Source organism: Delphinapterus leucas, chromosome 11 (assembly GCF_059928025.1).
Source record: "Delphinapterus leucas isolate spDelLeu-1000000601 "Yukka" chromosome 11, BTC_Dleu_Yukka2, whole genome shotgun sequence".
Taxonomy (NCBI): domain Eukaryota; kingdom Metazoa; phylum Chordata; class Mammalia; order Artiodactyla; family Monodontidae; genus Delphinapterus; species Delphinapterus leucas.
The window spans coordinates 3,345,957-3,364,824 of NC_143139.1; the positions used below are offsets into that span (position 1 = coordinate 3,345,957).

The 18,868-nt window shown below is 40.9% G+C and overlaps 1 protein-coding gene across 4 annotated transcripts in view; it reads left to right on the plus strand.

Moving 5' to 3' along the window:
* Positions 1-18,868, plus strand: part of KDM5A (lysine demethylase 5A) — a 96,420-nt gene that overhangs the window by 53,386 nt on the left and 24,166 nt on the right. For 3 of the 4 annotated variants that reach the window (XM_022577253.3, XM_022577255.3, XM_022577252.3), the window contains exons 23-27: positions 1,162-1,713; positions 2,099-2,242; positions 8,715-8,874; positions 9,761-9,981; positions 11,860-12,267. In XM_022577253.3, coding sequence (XP_022432961.1) covers positions 1,162-1,713; positions 2,099-2,242; positions 8,715-8,874; positions 9,761-9,981; positions 11,860-12,267 — 1,485 coding nt within the window. The remainder of the gene's footprint in view (positions 1-1,161; positions 1,714-2,098; positions 2,243-8,714; positions 8,875-9,760; positions 9,982-11,859; positions 12,268-18,868) is intronic. The other variant, XM_089920118.1, reaches the window with a different exon arrangement.

An 18,868-nucleotide genomic window follows, 5' to 3' on the forward strand; every position in this document is an offset into this window, starting at 1 on the left:
GACTTCTGCCGGCTGATAGCAGCTGCAATGTGCAGTGTCTGCCTCTTTTAGCAGCATTCAGTAGTGTAGTGAGCGTGCAGTAAGATGCTTGTAGCGAATTAAAATTATGGGTTTTGTTGGAGAGTAGGAGGAATATGTTACAATTACAAGGAGACTGAGGAAGTAGAAAATAAAATGAGTTTGGGCAATATGTAGTAGTAGTGAGTCGCATATACTAAGTGAGTTCATATGGCTCTTTCTGCCTAAATGATCCTGTTTTGAGGCCGGTGGAAATAATTTCTTGCTAGAGAGCCTGCCCAGTAAGTTAGTCTCGCCAGAAAAATAGCACTGGAAGTTATTTCAGAACTGCTTCAAAGCTACCGGAGTTTAAAAAGGAAATGCCCTGACAACATTCATAATAATTAAATTTTGTTTTTATATACGTTTTTGAAATGAGTTACATAAAACCTTGTTATAATTAGTCATCAGGCTTTGTCATTCTTCTTCTACATAAGTTGGAAAGTCCTAGAAAGAAATAAAAATTGGTTTGTATCAGACTTTCCCCCAGAGGATGAATTACAAGGGGGTGAGGAGTCAGTATTGATCGTTTATCTTGTGCCAGGCACCAAGTTAGGCACTTCCATACGTTATCGTATTTAATCCTTAAAACAGCAAAAAGTGGTTAGTAGTGACTGAGATTCAGAAAACTTGTAACCCGGATCAGGAGTCTATTAAGTGTAAGAGCCAGGCCTCATACCAAGGCTGCTTGATTTCAAGGCATACCATCTTTCTACTGCACCCTATAGAAGAATTAAAAAGTACTCTACGGATGCGAATTGTGAGTACTTGCGAATTTTGCACATGAGGAATGTTTGCACAGAAACTGTCATGCTGCCCCAAATTTTAAGAAATTACTGATTTTTTTTTTTTTAAAAAAGGACAATGCTTTGGACTTCCCTGGCAGTTCAGTGGTTAAGACTCTGTGTATCCAGTGCAGGGGGGCGGGTTCGATCCCTGGTCAGGGAACTAAGATCCCACATGCTGTGCGGTGTGGCCAAAAAAAAAGACAGTGCTCTGTCACCGTGAGGCTACAACATGGAGGTGATCCCTTAGCCTTGAAGATTTGGTACTTTTGGGGTATTTTGCAGTGACTCCCTTCACTTAAATGTTTGTTGTACACAGGTGGCAGTTTTCAAAGAACGGGAGCAAAAAGAGATTGAAGCCATGCATTCCCTCAGAGCAGCCAACCTAGCCAAGATGTCAATGGTAGACCGCATAGAAGAAGTAAAATTTTGCATTTGCCGCAAGACAGCAAGTGGGTTTATGCTCCAGTGTGAGCTCTGCAAAGACTGGTTTCATAACAGCTGTGTTCCTCTTCCTAAGTCAAGTTCCCAGAAGAAAGGGTCTAGCTGGCAGGCTAAAGAAGTAAAGTTCCTTTGCCCTCTCTGTATGCGGTCTCGAAGACCTAGGCTAGAGACCATTCTGTCCCTCCTGGTATCCCTTCAGAAGTTGCCTGTACGGCTGCCTGAAGGAGAGGCCCTTCAGTGTTTGACAGAACGTGCAATGAGTTGGCAGGACAGGGCCCGGCAAGCCCTGGCCACAGATGAGCTGTCCTCTGCCCTGGCCAAGCTCTCTGTGTTGAGCCAGCGGATGGTGGAGCAGGCAGCTCGGGAGAAAACTGAAAAGATCATCAGCGCAGAGCTCCAAAAAGCCGCTGCCAATCCAGACTTACAGGCAAGTTTAGAATTTTCTTTTTTTTCCTGTTTCTTGGGATAATATTTGTCAGTGTGTAAGTAGTAAGTCAAATCTATCTTACCAGTAGATTAGGAAAATAACAGTAAGTTGCTAGCAACTATATTACGCGTAATTTCCTCTTTGCATGTACGCCCATAGGATTTTCTTTGGGTATATACGTAAGGTTGTTTCAGTGAGGTATTACCTGGAAATATCATTCAGGTGGACCTTAGCATTATAATCAAATAATTTGATCTGTACTAACTGTTGAATTCTGTTAGCCAGTTTGCAGGTTTGTTAGGTTTTGGTGGTCTTAAGCATACATTAATTACTCACGTTTTTGTAGTGTGTCTCTCTGCTCATCTTGGGATTGCTTGTTGTTTAGGGGCACTTGCCTAGTTTCCAGCAGTCTGCTTTTAACCGGGTGGTGAGCAGTGTGTCTTCTTCCCCTCGGCAAACGGTGGACTATGATGATGAAGAGACGGATTCTGATGAAGACATTCGGGAGACATATGGCTGTGACACGAAGGTAAGTACAGGGCAGGCCGTGTGGGCACATACCTGATCACTGAGTTTGTTCAAAAAAGCTGTTGGACACTGGTGTTTGAAGCCTGAAAGTGGAAGAGAAAGCTAGCCATCTCTCTATCCTAGTTGATGGTGATAGCATTTTTTCAGTGCTCCAAAAAATATATAGATTGATGAAACTTAATTTTTTTTTAAAGGATGGAATTTTTAAAAATCTGTATTTATTTTCCTCACCCCGAGGCTTAGAGGGACTAGAAAAATTATACATTTACGTTATTGAAAACTTTCGTGGCTGATGTCATTGTTTTTTCCTTTGGGTTGTTAAAGTCTCTGTAGTTTTAAGAATCCCATTCTAGCTTTGCTTCGAGTCTTTTTCTCTGATCTCCTTTCTGAGTGGTGCTAGACAGCATGTCATATTCAGGGATGGGTTATACTTGGGCCCATGGTTCGAATTTGTGGAGTTACAGTCACAGTTAGAACAAAGTATTTGCCCTCAATATGATTGTTTTCATAATGACACCACACTGGGATGAAGGGAAGGTTTTGGCAAGGTTTTGTGTTGGATCTTTTTGGCCTTTTATTGTTGTTTTGTGTCATGCCCAAGACCTTTGTCTTTTGTCTAGTAACAACATCATGATCTAGGCAGACACTCTGCCAGCTTACAGTTAATCTCTTGATCTGTTTTGTGTTATTCTTTGTTGAGCTAATGTTTAGCATCTATGCCAGTAACCGGGGAGTTCGTACTCTGATGTATGAAAAAACTAGGGTGCCTTCTCTTCCCAGTCTGTTCACTGTCTTTTCCTTTGTCTTTTCAGCATACTAGGTAAGCTCATTCTTAGAGCATGAATACCATCGGCATTAGAACTCCCAGGATATAAAGTTAAACCATCCATCATAGATGCTTGTAAATTACCCACTGGAAAATGTTTTTATCAAGATAAAAATGGATCAAGGGGATGTTTTAATGAGGGAATTTTTTTAAATTACATGAATTAAAGACTTGAGAAAAGTTGAAACTTGAATTAGCATTTAAAATAAGGTTCTAGGGCTTCCCTGGTGGCACAGTGGTTGAGAGTCCGCCTGCCGATGCAGGGGACATGGGTTCGTGCCCCCGTCTGGGAAGATCCCACATGCCGCGGAGCGGCTGGGCCTGTGAGCCATGGCCGCTGAGCCTGCGTGCCCGGAGCCCATGCGCCGCAACAGGAGACACCACAACAGTGAGAGGCCCGCGTACCGCAAAAAAAAAAAAAAAAAAAAAAAAGGTTCTAAGTGACTTCCCTGGTGGCGCAGTGGTTAAGAATCCACCTGCCGATGCAGGGGACACGGGTTCGAGCCCTGGTCTGGGAAGATCCCACATGCTGCAGAGCAACTAAGCCCGTGTGCCAGAACTACTGAGCCTGTGCTCTAGAGCCTGTGAGCCACAACTACTGAGCCCACGTGCCATAATTACTGAAGCCTGTACGCTCCAGGGCCCGTGCTCTGCAACAGAGAGAAGCCACTGCAATGAGAAGCCTGCGCACGGCAAGAAAGAGTAGCCCCCGCTCGCAGCCAACTAGAGAAAGCCCATGCACAGCAACGAAGGCCCAACGCAGCCGAAAATAAAATTAATTAATTAAAAGTATAATAAGGTTCCTAAGCACCTTGTTATCCTTGTGGTTAACGACCATCTTTATTTATAAAGTTGGTAGAATGACCAGGAGCAGCTGAAAGGGAATGCTGCCCACGCCACGTATAAGTTAGCCAGTACTAGAATTGCCTGTTTGCCGTGGCTTAGAGGCCCTCAGTACTTCGGTTGTTATCTTTCTAGCACATTAGGTATCAACCAGCACTCTAGAATTGCTAAACAGGATGGACTTCGCTTGGAGGCAGATTGGTAACCCATGAAAACAAAACATCACAGGTATTACATGATTTCAGGGCTAGGGATCAGAGCAGTGGTTGATTCGGTTGTATGGAGTAGTCCTCCGTTTGCAAAATATATATGGGGGTCTTAACTTACAGTCTGAGGAGAGGGTGTTCGCAGGGTAGAAAGATAAGATTATGGATTTTATAATGTTAGCAGTGTATTTGACAGCTTAGGACAGTGGAAGAATGGTGGCAAGACATGGTAATTCAAGGTCAAATTTACCTTGACGGCGGTATCTTTGCACTAAAAAAATTATACTCTTGAGGATTTTCCTATAGCGCAAGCACCGATTGTGTAATGAAAATCTTATTTGCCAGTTTATTTGCAGTTGGCTTGGTGATTTTTCCCTTTATATGATCTCCCCTGCTTGTGACCATGAAATCATCCTTAAAATAGTTCAAATTTAATGTCTTTGCTAGGATGAAGAGCCCCTGCCGGTTTAGGAAGAAGAGTAGGTAATTATAAAGAAAAATAAAATCAGTCATTGATCCTAGTTATCATAGCATTGAAATGTTTAAAACAGACAGTGTGTGCTTTGCATTGTTTGATGACTTCATTTTGCATGTGATACCCTGTGATCACTAAAATAATCGGAGCAAGCAATTCAAGAAACTCGTTAGTTAGGAAAATCTATGTGAAACAAAGTCTGTCACAGATGTCTTGTGATTGTGTCTGGGATAACCTTTCAGATATTCACATGATTATTTCCTTTTAGGGCATAGTGTTTACCTTTACTGGAACTGCCTGTCCATATTACAGTTTATATTTTTCAAATGCATACCTGTGTACAATTACACACCAGAAAGGAGGGTATAAAATAGTAGTAGGTATTATCTCCCAGGAAGTTCTTTTTTTTATCCCGGTAATTTCTTAATTTACAGAAAGGCAAGTTAAGCAGTTGGATTCTTTCATTTTTTTTTCTTCTCTATGCTTGTTAACACTTGGGTGGCTTGAGCTTTGGTGGAAATGAAGTCCGCTATATACGAACCTTCAAGTTGCAAACTTTGAAAGATGCGAACGTGCATTTGCGTATCCAGTCACCTAAGTTTGTTCACGTGTCTGGCGTACATTGTCACACGTGTGACAGCTAAGTCCGCGCATGGGCCTGGTTGCTCCGCGGCATGTGGGATCTACAAGTGGCTGTGCTTTTGTGTACTTTACTCTACAGTGCTGTGTAGAGTACAGTAGTACCGTGTCTTTACTTCAAGCCCAGCACGTCCAGAAGCAAGCGTAAAAGCTGGTACTACTGTACTTCTCAAGGTACTGTATTTTAAAAAGGTACTGTAAGATTAAAAATGTTTTTTTGTGTGTGTTTGTTTGTTTTTTATGTATCTGTGTGAAAAGTGTTATAAACCTATTACAGTACAGTACTGTATAGCCGATTGTGTTAGTTGGGTACCTAGGCTAACTTTGTTGGACTTAGGAAGGTGCTCTCGGAACAGAACTCGTTCGTATGTAGGGGACTTACTGTAGAGTAGATTTTGTCTGAGACTTTAGTCCTGCTAATATCAGATAAGGTGGAGTGACAGATCTGTGTGTGAAACACATTTCTCACTGAGAAGCCATTCCTCCTTTCTTGCATATTTGCCATTAGTGGGACTGAACTGTAATTTTCCTTCTTAGGAAGAGTAATTTGTTTTAAGCTTGCTGTTATCAGTTGTTTTACCTTCAGCCTATCTGTGTCTTTATATTTAAAATGCGTCTTTTGTAGACAGCACATGTGGTAGGGTTCTTTTTGGTGTGTCATTCTGCATATATATGTGTTTGTAAAATATATAGTTAAATCTTGGTTTTTAGGCAGTATTACAATCTCTGTCATTTAATTGGGGGTGTTCATTTACATTTAATGTAATTGTTGACATGGTTGGATTTAAGTTGACCATCTTTATTTTTCATTTTTTTCTGTTTTTGTTCCTCTGTTGCTTTTTCCTGCCTTCTTTTGGGTTAATTGACAATTTTTTTAAGGTTTCATTTTATTTCCTTTATTGGCTTCTTACCTATACCCCTTTTTATTTTTTATTTTTTTCAGTGATTGCTCTGGGGCTAACAATGCCTCTTTAACTTACCAAAGTCAGTGAGTACTTCATATTTCATACTTCACCCTGGGGAAGTAATTTTTTTTTAATTTATCTTTACCTGTCTTTACTTTCCATCATTATTTTCTATGTATCTATCTATTTATTTATGGCTGCCTTGGGTCTTCGTTGCTGCACGCGGACTTTCTCTAGTTGCAGCGAGCGGGGGCTACTCTTCGTTGCAGTGCATGGGCTTCTCATTGTGGTGGCTTCTCTTTGTTGCGGAGCACGGACTCTAGGTGCGCGGGCTTCGGTAGTTGTGGCGCGGGCTCTGGAGTGCAGGCTGAGTACTTGTGGCGCACGGGCTTAGTTGCTCCGTGGCATGTGGGATCTTCCTGGACCAGGGCTCAAACCTGTGTCCCCTGCATTGGCAGACGGATTCTTAACCACTGCACCACCAGGGAAATCCTCAATCATTATTTTCTGATCACTTTCCTTCCTAGTTTGGAAGCTTAACAGAAAGTTTCCTGCATGAGTTACAACGAAATGAGTAGAGTCAAGGTTAGAAAAAAAACATTGCAGTCAGTGAGATGACGCATCTGGGGACTGCAGTAGGCGAGTACTAAAGTACTCTCCTATCTGTTGCCTTTTAAGACTTAAATTCTTCAATAGGAAATAAGACTTACATGAACTGTGCTGTTCCTGAATTCTCAGTGAGTGACACTGTCTTCCAGAATCTTCTTATGAAACCTTTTAAGTATCCTGTTTAATTAAGGATAGCCTCGTGATAACAATAGACCTTCCTCTCATGCACCCTACAAAGAAAATCAGGTGTTGCATTAGTCATTGAGCTGTTGTCTCTCGTCTCCTAAGCTACTCATTTATACTCTGCTTGGTGATGCTAGGTCTGGGACTCTACACCAGGGCTTGGTAAACTTTTTCTGTAAAGTAATATATGTATATATTAGCATACATTATATGTAGTGATATTCTCTAGGTATATAATGTAAAGTAAATATTTTGGGTTTTGCAAGCCATATTTGGTCTCTGTTACACCTTCTCCTCCTTCCTTTTTTTTTTTTTTTAAATAACAACTCTTTAAAAATGTAAAAACTATTCTTAGCTCACGCTCCAAACAAAAAAATAGGCAGCCAGCTGGGTTTGGCCCGCAGACTGTGGTTTGCCAACCCCTGCTCTATACATTTATCCTTTGCCTGCTGCCCTCGCACCCCCCCCCCCCCGCCAGCACAGGGCATTAGAGAAAATTAAAAGGCCTGTGCAGTGAGAAGGGAGTTGATCCTTCCCCTGTTTTATTCTCCATTCCTGTCATCATTGAACTACAATTGTTTTTCGTTTTGGGGGGGGGCTTTTGTTTAATTTTTGTTTTTGTTTTTTTACCCTGGCAGTGGCAACTGGTTCCAATTTCTAGTTGATGTTTTTTTCACACTCCAGAAGCCAGCCACATTGTGTTCTATTAGGGATAGCAGAACCAGCACTTCCTCCTCAGAGGTCTGGGTCCCAACTCTGCAGGCCCCTTCTCTGAGCTTCTTGGTTCTAATAACCCCACTTCTTTTCTCTGTTACCTCAACCCTTAGAGATGGCAACTCTTTTCTTGCAGTTGTCTTAGTGTTACTTTGGTGTTTCTGTTTTGCCTTTTCAAGACTTTAATGTACATTTAACGAGTTCACTTTATTAAATTCTCCTTGTTGAACTTCTTGTGATTTCTGTCTCCCTGATTGCACTGTGACCGTTGAAGCTGTACTTGTGGGTTATTCTCCCCTAACTACAGGGGAGGATCGTCTGAGCCCTAATTAGACTTGTCACAATTGTATAGTTCGAATACTGTCAGGCTGTTTATTATATTAAGAGCAGTTGGTAAGCATCTAGGTTTGAAAACCTTTAGAGAGGATTAAATAATTTGTGTCCTTAAGATGTCACATCTAAACCTTTATTCCCCTCCTAAGTCCATTTTATTTTTCTTAAAGGGTCAAAGTTCCTTAACTTGTGGCTACAGGAGTTTTTATGAGTTGTAGACTGTAGAAAGTTGATTACGTAATCGTAATTTTCTTGTAGGTTTATTATCTCTGAGGATTACTTTTTTTTTTTTTTTTTTTGCGGTATGCGGGCCTCTCACTGTTGTGGCCTCTCCCGCTGCGGAGCACAGGCTCCGGACTCGCAGGCCCAGCGGCCACGGCTCACGGGCCCAGCCGCTCCGCGGCATGTGGGATCCTCCCAGACCGGGGCACGAACCCGTGTCCCCTGTATCGGCAGGCGGACTCTCAACCACTGCGCCACCAGGGAAGCCCTGAGGATTACTTTTGAGCTTTACTCTTTTCCTTTTGGCTTGAAACTCTGGTGATTTCTGTTTTTTTCCCCAATGGACATTTTCTGTCTTACTAAATACCATATATTTAATTTTAAGATCTTTTATTTATTTATTTTTATATATATATGCTGTGTTATATTAGAAACTTTAACCTGAAAGCCTGTATTTAGATTCTTGTCACGGGATAAGTTGTTTCCAATTCTCCGTGCCCGCTTCGTTTCTTCTACAGGACACAGCCAGTGTGAAATCCTCCAGCAGTCTGGAGCCCAGCCTATTTTGTGATGAAGAGATTCCCATCAAGTCCGAGGAGGTGGTCACGCACATGTGGACGGCACCCTCCTTCTGTGCTGAGCATGCTTATTCGTCTGCTTCTAAGAGCTGTTCTCAAGGTATTACGGCCCTTGGTAGCGGCATGGAGAAGAGAAGCCTGAAACCATACTGAATCTCTCTTTCAGTACAAACCCTGGCAGTGAAATGCGATAGAACCTGAAAAAATGCAACTTTGGAAAAGCCAGTCTCTGTTAGCATTTTTCTGTCATTAGGTCATAACCTAAAAATTTCCATAGAATTATTGAATCCTAATTAGAAGGACTTTAGAGGCCATCTGGTCCCATTCTAGTCCCATTTTATTTTTATCAAATCCCTGATAGGTAGTTATTTATCCTCTATTTGTTTATTACCGGTTGTTGAGGAGCTTGCTGCTTTTTAAGAATATTCATTCTGGTTTTGGAAAGCTTTGTTAGTTTTTCATCCCTTGGTAAGTAATTTCTCTATTATGTTCACTTTCTTTGTCCCTAGTGAAAATGAGTCAGACTGCTTTAGGTCACACCTCTGGAAAAGGGAGAGTGTTTCTCTCGTCACAGTAAAACTCAGGGTTTTATGGAACAGCGTATTACTGCTGTTTGTTAAGTAGATATCATTCATATGGGGCAGTTATATGCTTAGTCTTTTGGTCTTCTCTGAAACGGAGAGAGCATGGGGTAGGAGATTCTCTCCCATTCCCCTTCCCCTCCAGTCACAAGGTAAAGAATCAATAAGGAACCTGTTTTTTTTTTTTTTTACTCTAAACCAGTTTTTTAGAGTGGTCATTAGAATTCTAGGTCTTTCTGTTCCGTATTTTTAAAAATTTTATTTTCACTTTCATACTGATGCAGTGAACCCAAACTTCTAAATTAAATGTTGGAGGAGGAGGGACCATTCTTCTAAATATTTACTTTCAAAACATTACAGTTTTTCAATAGTTTTCATTATTTTGTCTTATATTTTGGGGGAAAGGTTCTAACACCCCAAGGAAACAACCTCGGAAGAGCCCTCTGGTGCCCCGTAGTTTGGAGCCTCCGGTGCTAGAGTTATCGCCTGGAGCTAAAGCCCAGCTGGAAGAACTTATGATGGTTGGAGATCTCCTGGAGGTGTCTCTGGATGAGACTCAACACATATGGCGGATTTTGCAGGCCACACACCCACCCTCTGAAGACAGATTCCTGCATATCATGGAGGTATGGATTTGAAGCTTACTTACAGTGGTTTTAAAACCACTTAGAGTGTCCAAGTTCCTTGGAGGTACCACAGATTGCCACAAGGGGTGGCTGGGTGGGTAGTACTCTGATTGTCCTACTTTCTCATTAAGCCAAAGTAGTTCTGCTTTGTGGTTTTCTTTATTGAGATTTTATGTAATATTCAGTTTTTAAAAAGGCCATTTCTGCCGAAAAGAAAGGGAGGTACTGTAATTCACAAGTTGAGAACAACTTCCTTAGCCCAGGCTCACACTGGTGAAAGGCCCAAAAGTTAGGCAGGGGGCAATATAGTGGTTGAAAACAGGAAGCAAGGGAATGGTTAAATAGAAGTGGATTGGGTGGGAGGGGGAGTCCACATACACTTATACAATTTACACACTTTTATACAATTATAAATCACACAGTTTCTTATTTATACAGTTTATACATGTTGTTCTATCCATGATCTCATTCATCCTCACCATAGTCCTGAGGGGGAGGGGGAAAGGATAGACATGGCGAGTATTTAGCTCATTCTACCTGTGAAGAAAGTAAGGGTCAGAGACGTAGAAACTTGCCTGAGGTCACACGTGGAGTAAAAACAGAGACCTGGGTTCTCTCTCTGGCATTAGACTCCAGTATCCTTTTCATTATTCTTTTCCATGACTGTTTCCATGAGGCGGAAGGTACGCCGTCAGCAGCAGTTGACACGGATACGCCTGGTGCACTGTGGTTTGTCTTTGGTTTGGAGTCAGATTGAGGGTGCCTGACTTAGATAGTATTTTCCAGTCGCAGAGCATTTTCTTCACATCCGTTATCTCATCTGATCTTTATTTCACATATAAGGAAACACAAAGTGTTGAGAAGTTCAATATCTTATTCAAGATGTGATAGACTTAAGACACTTGTGACCCAGTGTTCTTTACGAATCTGCAGATTCTGAGGTTCCTGTCAAAGATATTCCAGTATCAAATCTGTGGGAAAATAAATTCTCAAGTGTTATTTCTTAAGTAATTATCAAGCTTATGTTTTTCAATATTTCTTTTTCTACCTTACCCCTTGTTCTTTCTGTTACTGGACACACTTTTACTATTAAAATCTTTAATGTTTACTACCTTGGCACATAAATAGCAACAATATTAGACAGTTGAGGAAAAAAAGGCAAGTGTTTTTGCTTCGTGACAGCAACTGTTTTCTTGTGAAAGTCACTACATACCCTTTGTAATGAGATCATGGATAAAATTTTGTGTTTTGCTGACAGTTTTGATAACTTCTTAACCACCAAGGATTTATTGAGTTAATAAAGAACTTTAGTACTGGTAAATGGAGACCCAAAGAGTTATTACATAATTATTTAGTATACATTTAGCTTTCTGTGTATGTTTTCATCTCAGTTACGTAGAGGTGCTACAGACTATATTAATATATGCAGATACTTTTTTTTGCCTTTTTTTTCCCTCTGATAAGCTAAAAATAAGTCAGATATTTTATTTAGGGCTTGTCATTATTTTCTACTGTTATCTTCTTTGAATATTATATTTGCCTTCTTAAAATATCTTCAGAATATTTATTGTGGTATAATGTACACAACATAAAATTTATCATTTCAACTGTTTTTAAGTATACAATTCAGTTGTTTTGATTACATTTATAATATTATACAACTATTACCAGTATCCATTTCCAGAACTTTAAAATTATTCCTAACAGAAACTCTGTACCATTAAATAATAAATCCCATTTCCCTCCCCCCAGCCCTGGTAACTCATATCCTATTTCCTGTCTCTGTGAAATTGCCTATTCCTGATACCTCATGTAAGAGAATAAACCAGTTTTTAAATGTCTTGCTTTAAAATTGTTTCTATTTTTATACTTATGAAGGATGACAGCATGGAAGAGAAACCATTAAAAATAAAAGGAAAGGACTCTTCAGAGAAGAAACGGAAACGGAAGCTAGAAAAAGAACAGCTTTTTGGCGAAGGAAAGCAGAAGTCCAAGGAGCTAAAGAAAATGGATAAACCTAAAAAGAAGAAATTAAAATTAAGTGTGGAAAAATCAAAGGAGCTGAACAAACTGGCCAAGAAACTAGCAAAAGAAGAAGAGAGGAAGAAAAAGAAGGAGAAGGCTGCTGCAGCCAAAGTTGAACTTGTGAAGGAGAGCTCGGAGAAGAAGAGAGAGAAGAAGGTGCTGGACATCCCCTCCAAATATGACTGGTCAGGAGCAGAGGAATCTGACGACGAGAACGCTGTGTGTGCCGCGCAGAACTGCCAGAGGCCCTGCAAGGACAAGGTGAGTCTAGCTGTACCCGCCAAGTATGCGCGGGGACGTGGAGCAGCGGCCGGGCACACCTGGGTTTGAGGTAATGATGGTCTGTTTGGCCTTGTGACGTCACATGTTTAATTCAGTTTCTAGAAACATTTTCAGTTATGAGGCTCTTAGTAGAAGAAATGTTGTGTTTTAGAAATCGTATACGTGGTGATCATCCTGACTGAGCAGAGAGAAGCTGTGTGGTACCAGGAGCGGTGTGTCTCATGCGTGGGCACAGCAGGGCTCAGAGCAGTTGTGTCCCTTCCCTGCAGGGTGCCTCGGGGGACTAGACATCTTGTCAGTTAGCCACAGTGGCCCGAAAAGTCCTGGGCCGGTATCCTAAGAGCTGTGGCAAATTGCATTGAGATCAGTTCTGAAGACCTAAAACTAGGGGGTTAAATCTTCCCTTTTGGTCGGTGTCTTACCCACACCCGGCCCTGTGTGTACTCTCCTAAATAGAATATGATTGTTTTCACATCTCTTGCAAAAAATAAAGACCTTTAAAGGTATTATTTTTGAAATGTCAGCCCTGAATTTTAAATATTAGCAAGGATATGATGGTCTTTCTTAAGGTAATAATTGATGTTATAAACTTCTGAGAAAGACGGATGGACTTCATGAAAAATCCTAGTTCATTAAATGGCTGAAGGTATCTATTATAGTGTTCCCATCAAGATTATTAGTAAATTCATGGTTTTAATTTTATTATCTCCATACACCACTTGATGTTTAGAATTTTAATAGCTCCTCAATTTGAATATATCAACAGAATAAACACAGCTGCATCACTATTCCCTTACTTTCCTCCTCAGTTAAATACTTGTTAGAGCTTGAAGAGGTCACCTTGTCCAGCCTCTTCATTTCACAAATGAGGAAGCCAGGACTGAGTGAAGGTAAATGATGTGACCAAAGTCACAGAGCTCATTAGTGGCAAAACCGAAAGTAGAACCCTGGCTCCCAGACCAGGTCCTCTCCGCTAATATCCCCACCCCTCCGGTAACTGAGATGCAAGTACAAAAACACAGTGCAAAACTAAATGACACGTATTTAAATTATACTTATTAAAGGTTTTCTACTCACTTTTGGAAAATGAATATACAGTAAAATTTATATCCCGTAGTCCAGCTTTCTGAGGACCACAGCTGTAAATATTTTAGTGTGTTCCCTTCCAATTACTTTCCTGTATAGTTTGTTTTATATCGTGTCATACTGCCCACTTTTGTATCTGCTTTATTAGTTTCGTAAGTATTTTTCTATATTATAAATATTTTTAAAGCATTTTGGTAGATGCATTATATGTGCGTATATTATTTTTATCTTTCATTTGAATTTATTCTCATCTGAATCTGTTTATTAAAGAGGCTGATGACAGGTTAGCAGTTTCTCCTTGGGTCTGAAGTATTAGCAGCTTAGTGTTGGCAGGACCTTCTCCCTTTTCTTCCTCCTTTAACTAATTGTATGGCAGTTGGAGGACTGGCAACAGGATATGTTTCTTTTTCAAGCCTTCCTATCATCCTTCCTACAGTGTTTATATCCATCATGAACCTTTCTCTTTTTTTCTCCTTTTCACTTAATAACCTCTCGCCTCTCCTCTGTTCAGCATTTAAAATACAGTTCAGTTCATCTGCTATCCCTGTTCTTTTCCTGTAGCATATAAACGCTACAGGCAGTTTTTTTCTCATCTGCCATAAAATTGGTAACACATGTCCTGCTTCCTCTCAGGGTGGTCAAGGAGTAAGGTGAGATCATCTGTATGTGAAAGCACTAGTTAACCAAAAATGCAACTTAGGTGTTAAGATGTGATCATTATTTTTAGATGAACCCTGGGATTTACTCCTAACATTATAGGTATTTAAAAAAAAAAAATCTAGAAAGGGGAATCCCCTGGAAGTCCAGTGGTTAGGACTCCACAGCGCTTCCACTGCAGGGGCCCTGGGTTCAATCCCTGGTTGGGGAACTAAGATCCTGCATGCCACATGGCGTGGCCAAGAAAAAAAAAAATCTGGAAAGTTATCATCTACATTTTGATGGAGCAAAAGTAGATTTAGCTGAATATTTAGAGAAAATGTCTATTGTTTAAAACGTACAAAGATTTGTACACATTAATTTAAGATTAGTACAAAAATTGTCAGAACACATACACAGGTGAGCAGGTGTGCCTTAACCTGTCAATAGCTACATGAAAGACACTTATATGAATGATGTATTTCTATAATGTGTTTAATTTTAAACAGATTATTTCAGATTATGAACATTTTGCCCGTCATTTCTGTTTTGCAATTTTTATGGTTCTCCAAGTCTGTTTCTGACACCAGTTTTACTAAATGGAAGGTGTGTTTCTTTAGAAACTTGGTAAAGAATTTTACAACTTTCTCAATTTGAAGTATAGTGCTTCTCTAAGGAAAACAAATTAATGCATGGTACGCATCTTCAGAACAAAAGGATGACAAGAAAAGAGTGTTTTTTAAGGAAGTCTGTGTTCTTTAAATATCATGTAGCAAAAAACCCACACAACTTCTTGGGTTCATTTATATTTAGGTAAATGTATTCTAACTAGTAATTACTATTATTTTTACCAAAAAATGTGCAGATCGAGAAAACTTTGAAGGATTACTTAAATGTACCTAGCTTCAATTTCAAGATGTTTTAGAAAGAAAAAAGAAAAATATTATCAGAAAATGTAAAAGGTTTAAAAAAACCCCAAACTATCTCTTCCATCATTATCAAATTCAAGTTGAAATTAATTTTAAAAATAACAATGAAGAACTGTTTTCAAAAAATTAGTTTTAAGGTTCAGAATCTTTTTCTCCGTGAATTTTGCCACTTTCATTCAATCTTATTGGTACCAAGAGTAAAACGAGTTAATTTGAAGGAGCAAATTCTTTCAAGCTAATATTTAAGTAACATTTTTTCTGCATTAAAATAAATATTTAATCTTACTTATGAAAATAGATTTTTTTTCTCTTTACTTTTTTTTTTAACCTTCTTACTATGGGCTTTTTCCTTACCCATTACTACCTCCCTAAGAAGTTTGGCACGATAAATAAAGAGAAACTATGTTTATAAACTTCTGTCTCTCACTTTTACTATTTGTTAGCCACTCTGATTTTTTAAAAAATAAATTTATTTATTTATTTTTGGCTGCGTTGGGTCTTCGTTGCTGCGCACGGGCTTTCTCTAGTTGTGGCGAGCGGGGGCTGCTCTTCGTGCGGTGCACGGGCTTCTCATTTCGGTGGCTTCTCGTTGCAGAGAGTGGGCTCTAGGCGCACGGGCTTCAGTAGTTGTGGCGTGTGGGCTCTAGGCATGCAGGCCTCAGTAGTTGTGGCGCATGGGCTCAGTAGTTGTGGCTCGTGGGCTCCAGGCGCGCGGGCTTCAGTAGTTGTGGCGCGTGGGCTCAGTAGTTGTGGCTCATGGGCTCTAGGTGTGCAGGCTTCAGTAGTTGTGGCGCATGGGCTTAGTAGTTGTAGCTCACGGGCTGTAGAGCGCAGGCTCAGTAGTTGTGGTACAAGGGCTTAGTTGCTCCGCGGCATGTGGGATCTTCCCGGACCAGGACTCGAACCCGTGTCCCTTGCATTGGAAGGTGGATATTCTTAACCACTGCACCACCAGGGAAGTCCCAGCCGCTCTGATTTTAAAAGATTTTTGTGGAGAGTTGTCTCAGCAAAAGTGTTTGCGTTATCAGTGGCTTTATCATTCATATCTCCTTTTGGCATAGGTAATCAAAGGTTGGATTACCTGAATGAGAGACACACACAAACTGGTGATGTTATGATAGGGTAACCAACTGTCCCAACTTGCCTGCGACTTTCCTGGTTTTAGCACCGCAATTCCTGTGTTTTGGGAAACCTGTTAATCTTAGGCAGACTGGGAGGGTTGGTTACTTACTGTTAAGATCACCAGAAAAACATACACAGGGATTGTGAACATATGTCATACTTGATTAAATTGTTTTAATTTTGAAATCTGGCTTTTGCAAGAAACTTCAGTGCAAAAGAGATTGAATGCCAAAATAAAAAGAGCTCAGGTGGGTAACTAAGACTGTCACTAAATCACGAGGCTTTCTTTTTTCCCAGTGCAGTAATATGCGCTCAGAAATGAACCAAAAATGTAATGTGCCAAATATTTTTTCTTACGTGTAAATATGAAACCATATAGCAAAACATGAAATGCCAAACTAACATTATATTTCTCATTTAAGCACACATTTCCCCCAATCCAAACCCAGTAAGCTATTTTTACTATAGTTAAATGTCTTATCAGTTAATATCTGAACAGCTCGTTGCTGTGAAGCTTTTCAGTAATTACTTTTTTTTGATTTGATAAGTATATCTCCCAGAAATACTGAAAGGGGAAATGACTATTAGAACTTACTATGCGGTTAGCCAAATTCTTTGTTCTTGAGTGTTCAGGCTACTGCATAGTCTGCAGATTCAGCTGACATTCCAGACAAAAGTAGAACTGGATTTTGATTGTAAGTAGATGAACATGATAGGAAGATACTCGTAAAGAGGGCTATTTTTAAAAAATAATTTTATTTATTTATTCAGTTTTGGCTGCGTTGGATCTTCGTTGCTGCGTGTGGGCTTTCTCTAGTTGTGGCGAGCGGGGGCTCCTCTTCGTTGCGGTGTGTGGGCTTCTCATTGCGGTGGCTTCTCATGTTATGGAGCACGGGCTCTAGGCGCACGGGCTTCAGTAGTTGCGGCGCATGGGCTTCAGTAGCTGCGGCTTGCGGGCTCCAGAGCGCAGGCTCAGTAGTTGTGGCGCACGGGCTTATTTGCTCCGTGGCACGTGGGATCTTCCCGGACCAGGGCTTGAACCCATGTCCCCTGCATTGGCAGGCGGATTCTTAACCACTGCACCACCAGGGAAGTCCAAGAGGGCTATTTTTTCCCTGCTAGATTATTAGGGTAAATTGTTGTGTAACAGGTAGGCTGGGATAGCATCTCAAGAAAAGTTATATACTTTTTTGGGATGGTGGGAGAGCTGGGCTTAGGAATGGACCTCTAGCCAAAATCACAAAAGGAAATGTTGTCTTCCTTATTTGAAAGACAGCAATAGATATGATTTTGGGAGACCGGAAGCCAGGGCGTGTAGTGCACAATTAGATTCTAAAAGACATGGGGCCGCTTTTCTCGGCAGCAAATAGTGGTGAATTGGTAACCCTCTTACCCGGTGGGGGCTGGACTGGGTTAGATAACTGGAGGCAGGAGTAGTTACCTGTTGACTCAGGGTTGTCATAACCAGGTTGGCACCTCCAGGCTGGGCGGCCCAGAGAAGCACAGGTCTCCCAGTCCCGCTGATCAGCTCCAAATAGCCGGACAGTTGGGCTGAGCTCACCTGCTGTCAGATTAGCACTTTATAAATCTTCACCTGCTGGTAGCATCTGTATTTTTGAGTCATTGTCTCCCTTTTCTGTCTCCAGGACAGTTTGCCACAGCAGGGACATTTAGATCAGTTGTTTTCTTCACTGCACAGACTTCAGAAGCTAAATATCACACAAACAATTGAAGAACAAAACCACAGTTTATGTCAGGAAGTAATTAAGTCACTCCGAACTTACAGAAAGCGGGACCACGTACTGCCAGCGATGGTCAAATTTAGAATATTTAAGATTACCTGGGAGCTGGTCACAGTGCAGGATTCTGGTTTGTCCCCCAAGATATTCTGAGTCTGTGGGTTTGGGATGGGTTTCAGCTACACTTTTAACAGACGCAGCAGGTGATTCTGACGCAGGTAGTGCTGCAGGCAGTTACTTGAAGGTGCAGAATGTTTTGTGGAAGGTAGGACAGTGAGTAGAGCCAGGAGACTGTGATCTTAAAAAGTGCCTTCAGTGTCCCAGGCTGGGGACCAGGTGTCTTGCCAGACATTATTTTACCTGATCCTCTAAATAATCCTGTGAGCAAGATTTGATCTCCATTTTACAGATGGAGAAATGGGGCCTTAGGGAGATTAAATGACTTGCCTCAAATTTTACAAAAGAACTCTAGGAACGGCGAAAGCAAAAAGATTATTTTGACAGATGATTTCTCCCACCCTTTACTAAAAACCTGGAAACTACTAACCAGGAGTATCACACTTTTGATAAGTTTTATAGTATATGGACAGATTTCGAAAACTCCTCACTTTTCCTGAGACTCATTTCCCTATAGCCCAAACCTCCTTCCTCTGTTCTTTCTCATAAGCTGTACTGAAGTACTTAATTGATCCCTTCATACTCCATACTTTGCCCTGTTTTCTGGCAAAGCTCATTGTTGTAAGTGACTGCGTTGCTAGTGAAGTTATCAACTTCTGTACTGGGGAGAGAAGGGCAAGTAGCTCTTTGATCTTAAAGGTTCTAATCAGCAGTGGCATAGCTGTAAAAACTACCCCAGTCAGCTGCCAAATAGGAAAGCCCCAGATCACCTCACCGTTACCTACGTGCCCCGGGCTTAAAGTCACCAAGCAATAGTCCTTTTCTAGCCTCCTGTAATCACAGTGTTCTCTGAAGGGTCAGAGCTTGCCCGGCGTCTGCCACCGACCCATCAGTTACCCAGACTTTAATTTGAAACCTCAGAGTGATCTATTGACCTGTGTCTTTGACTGT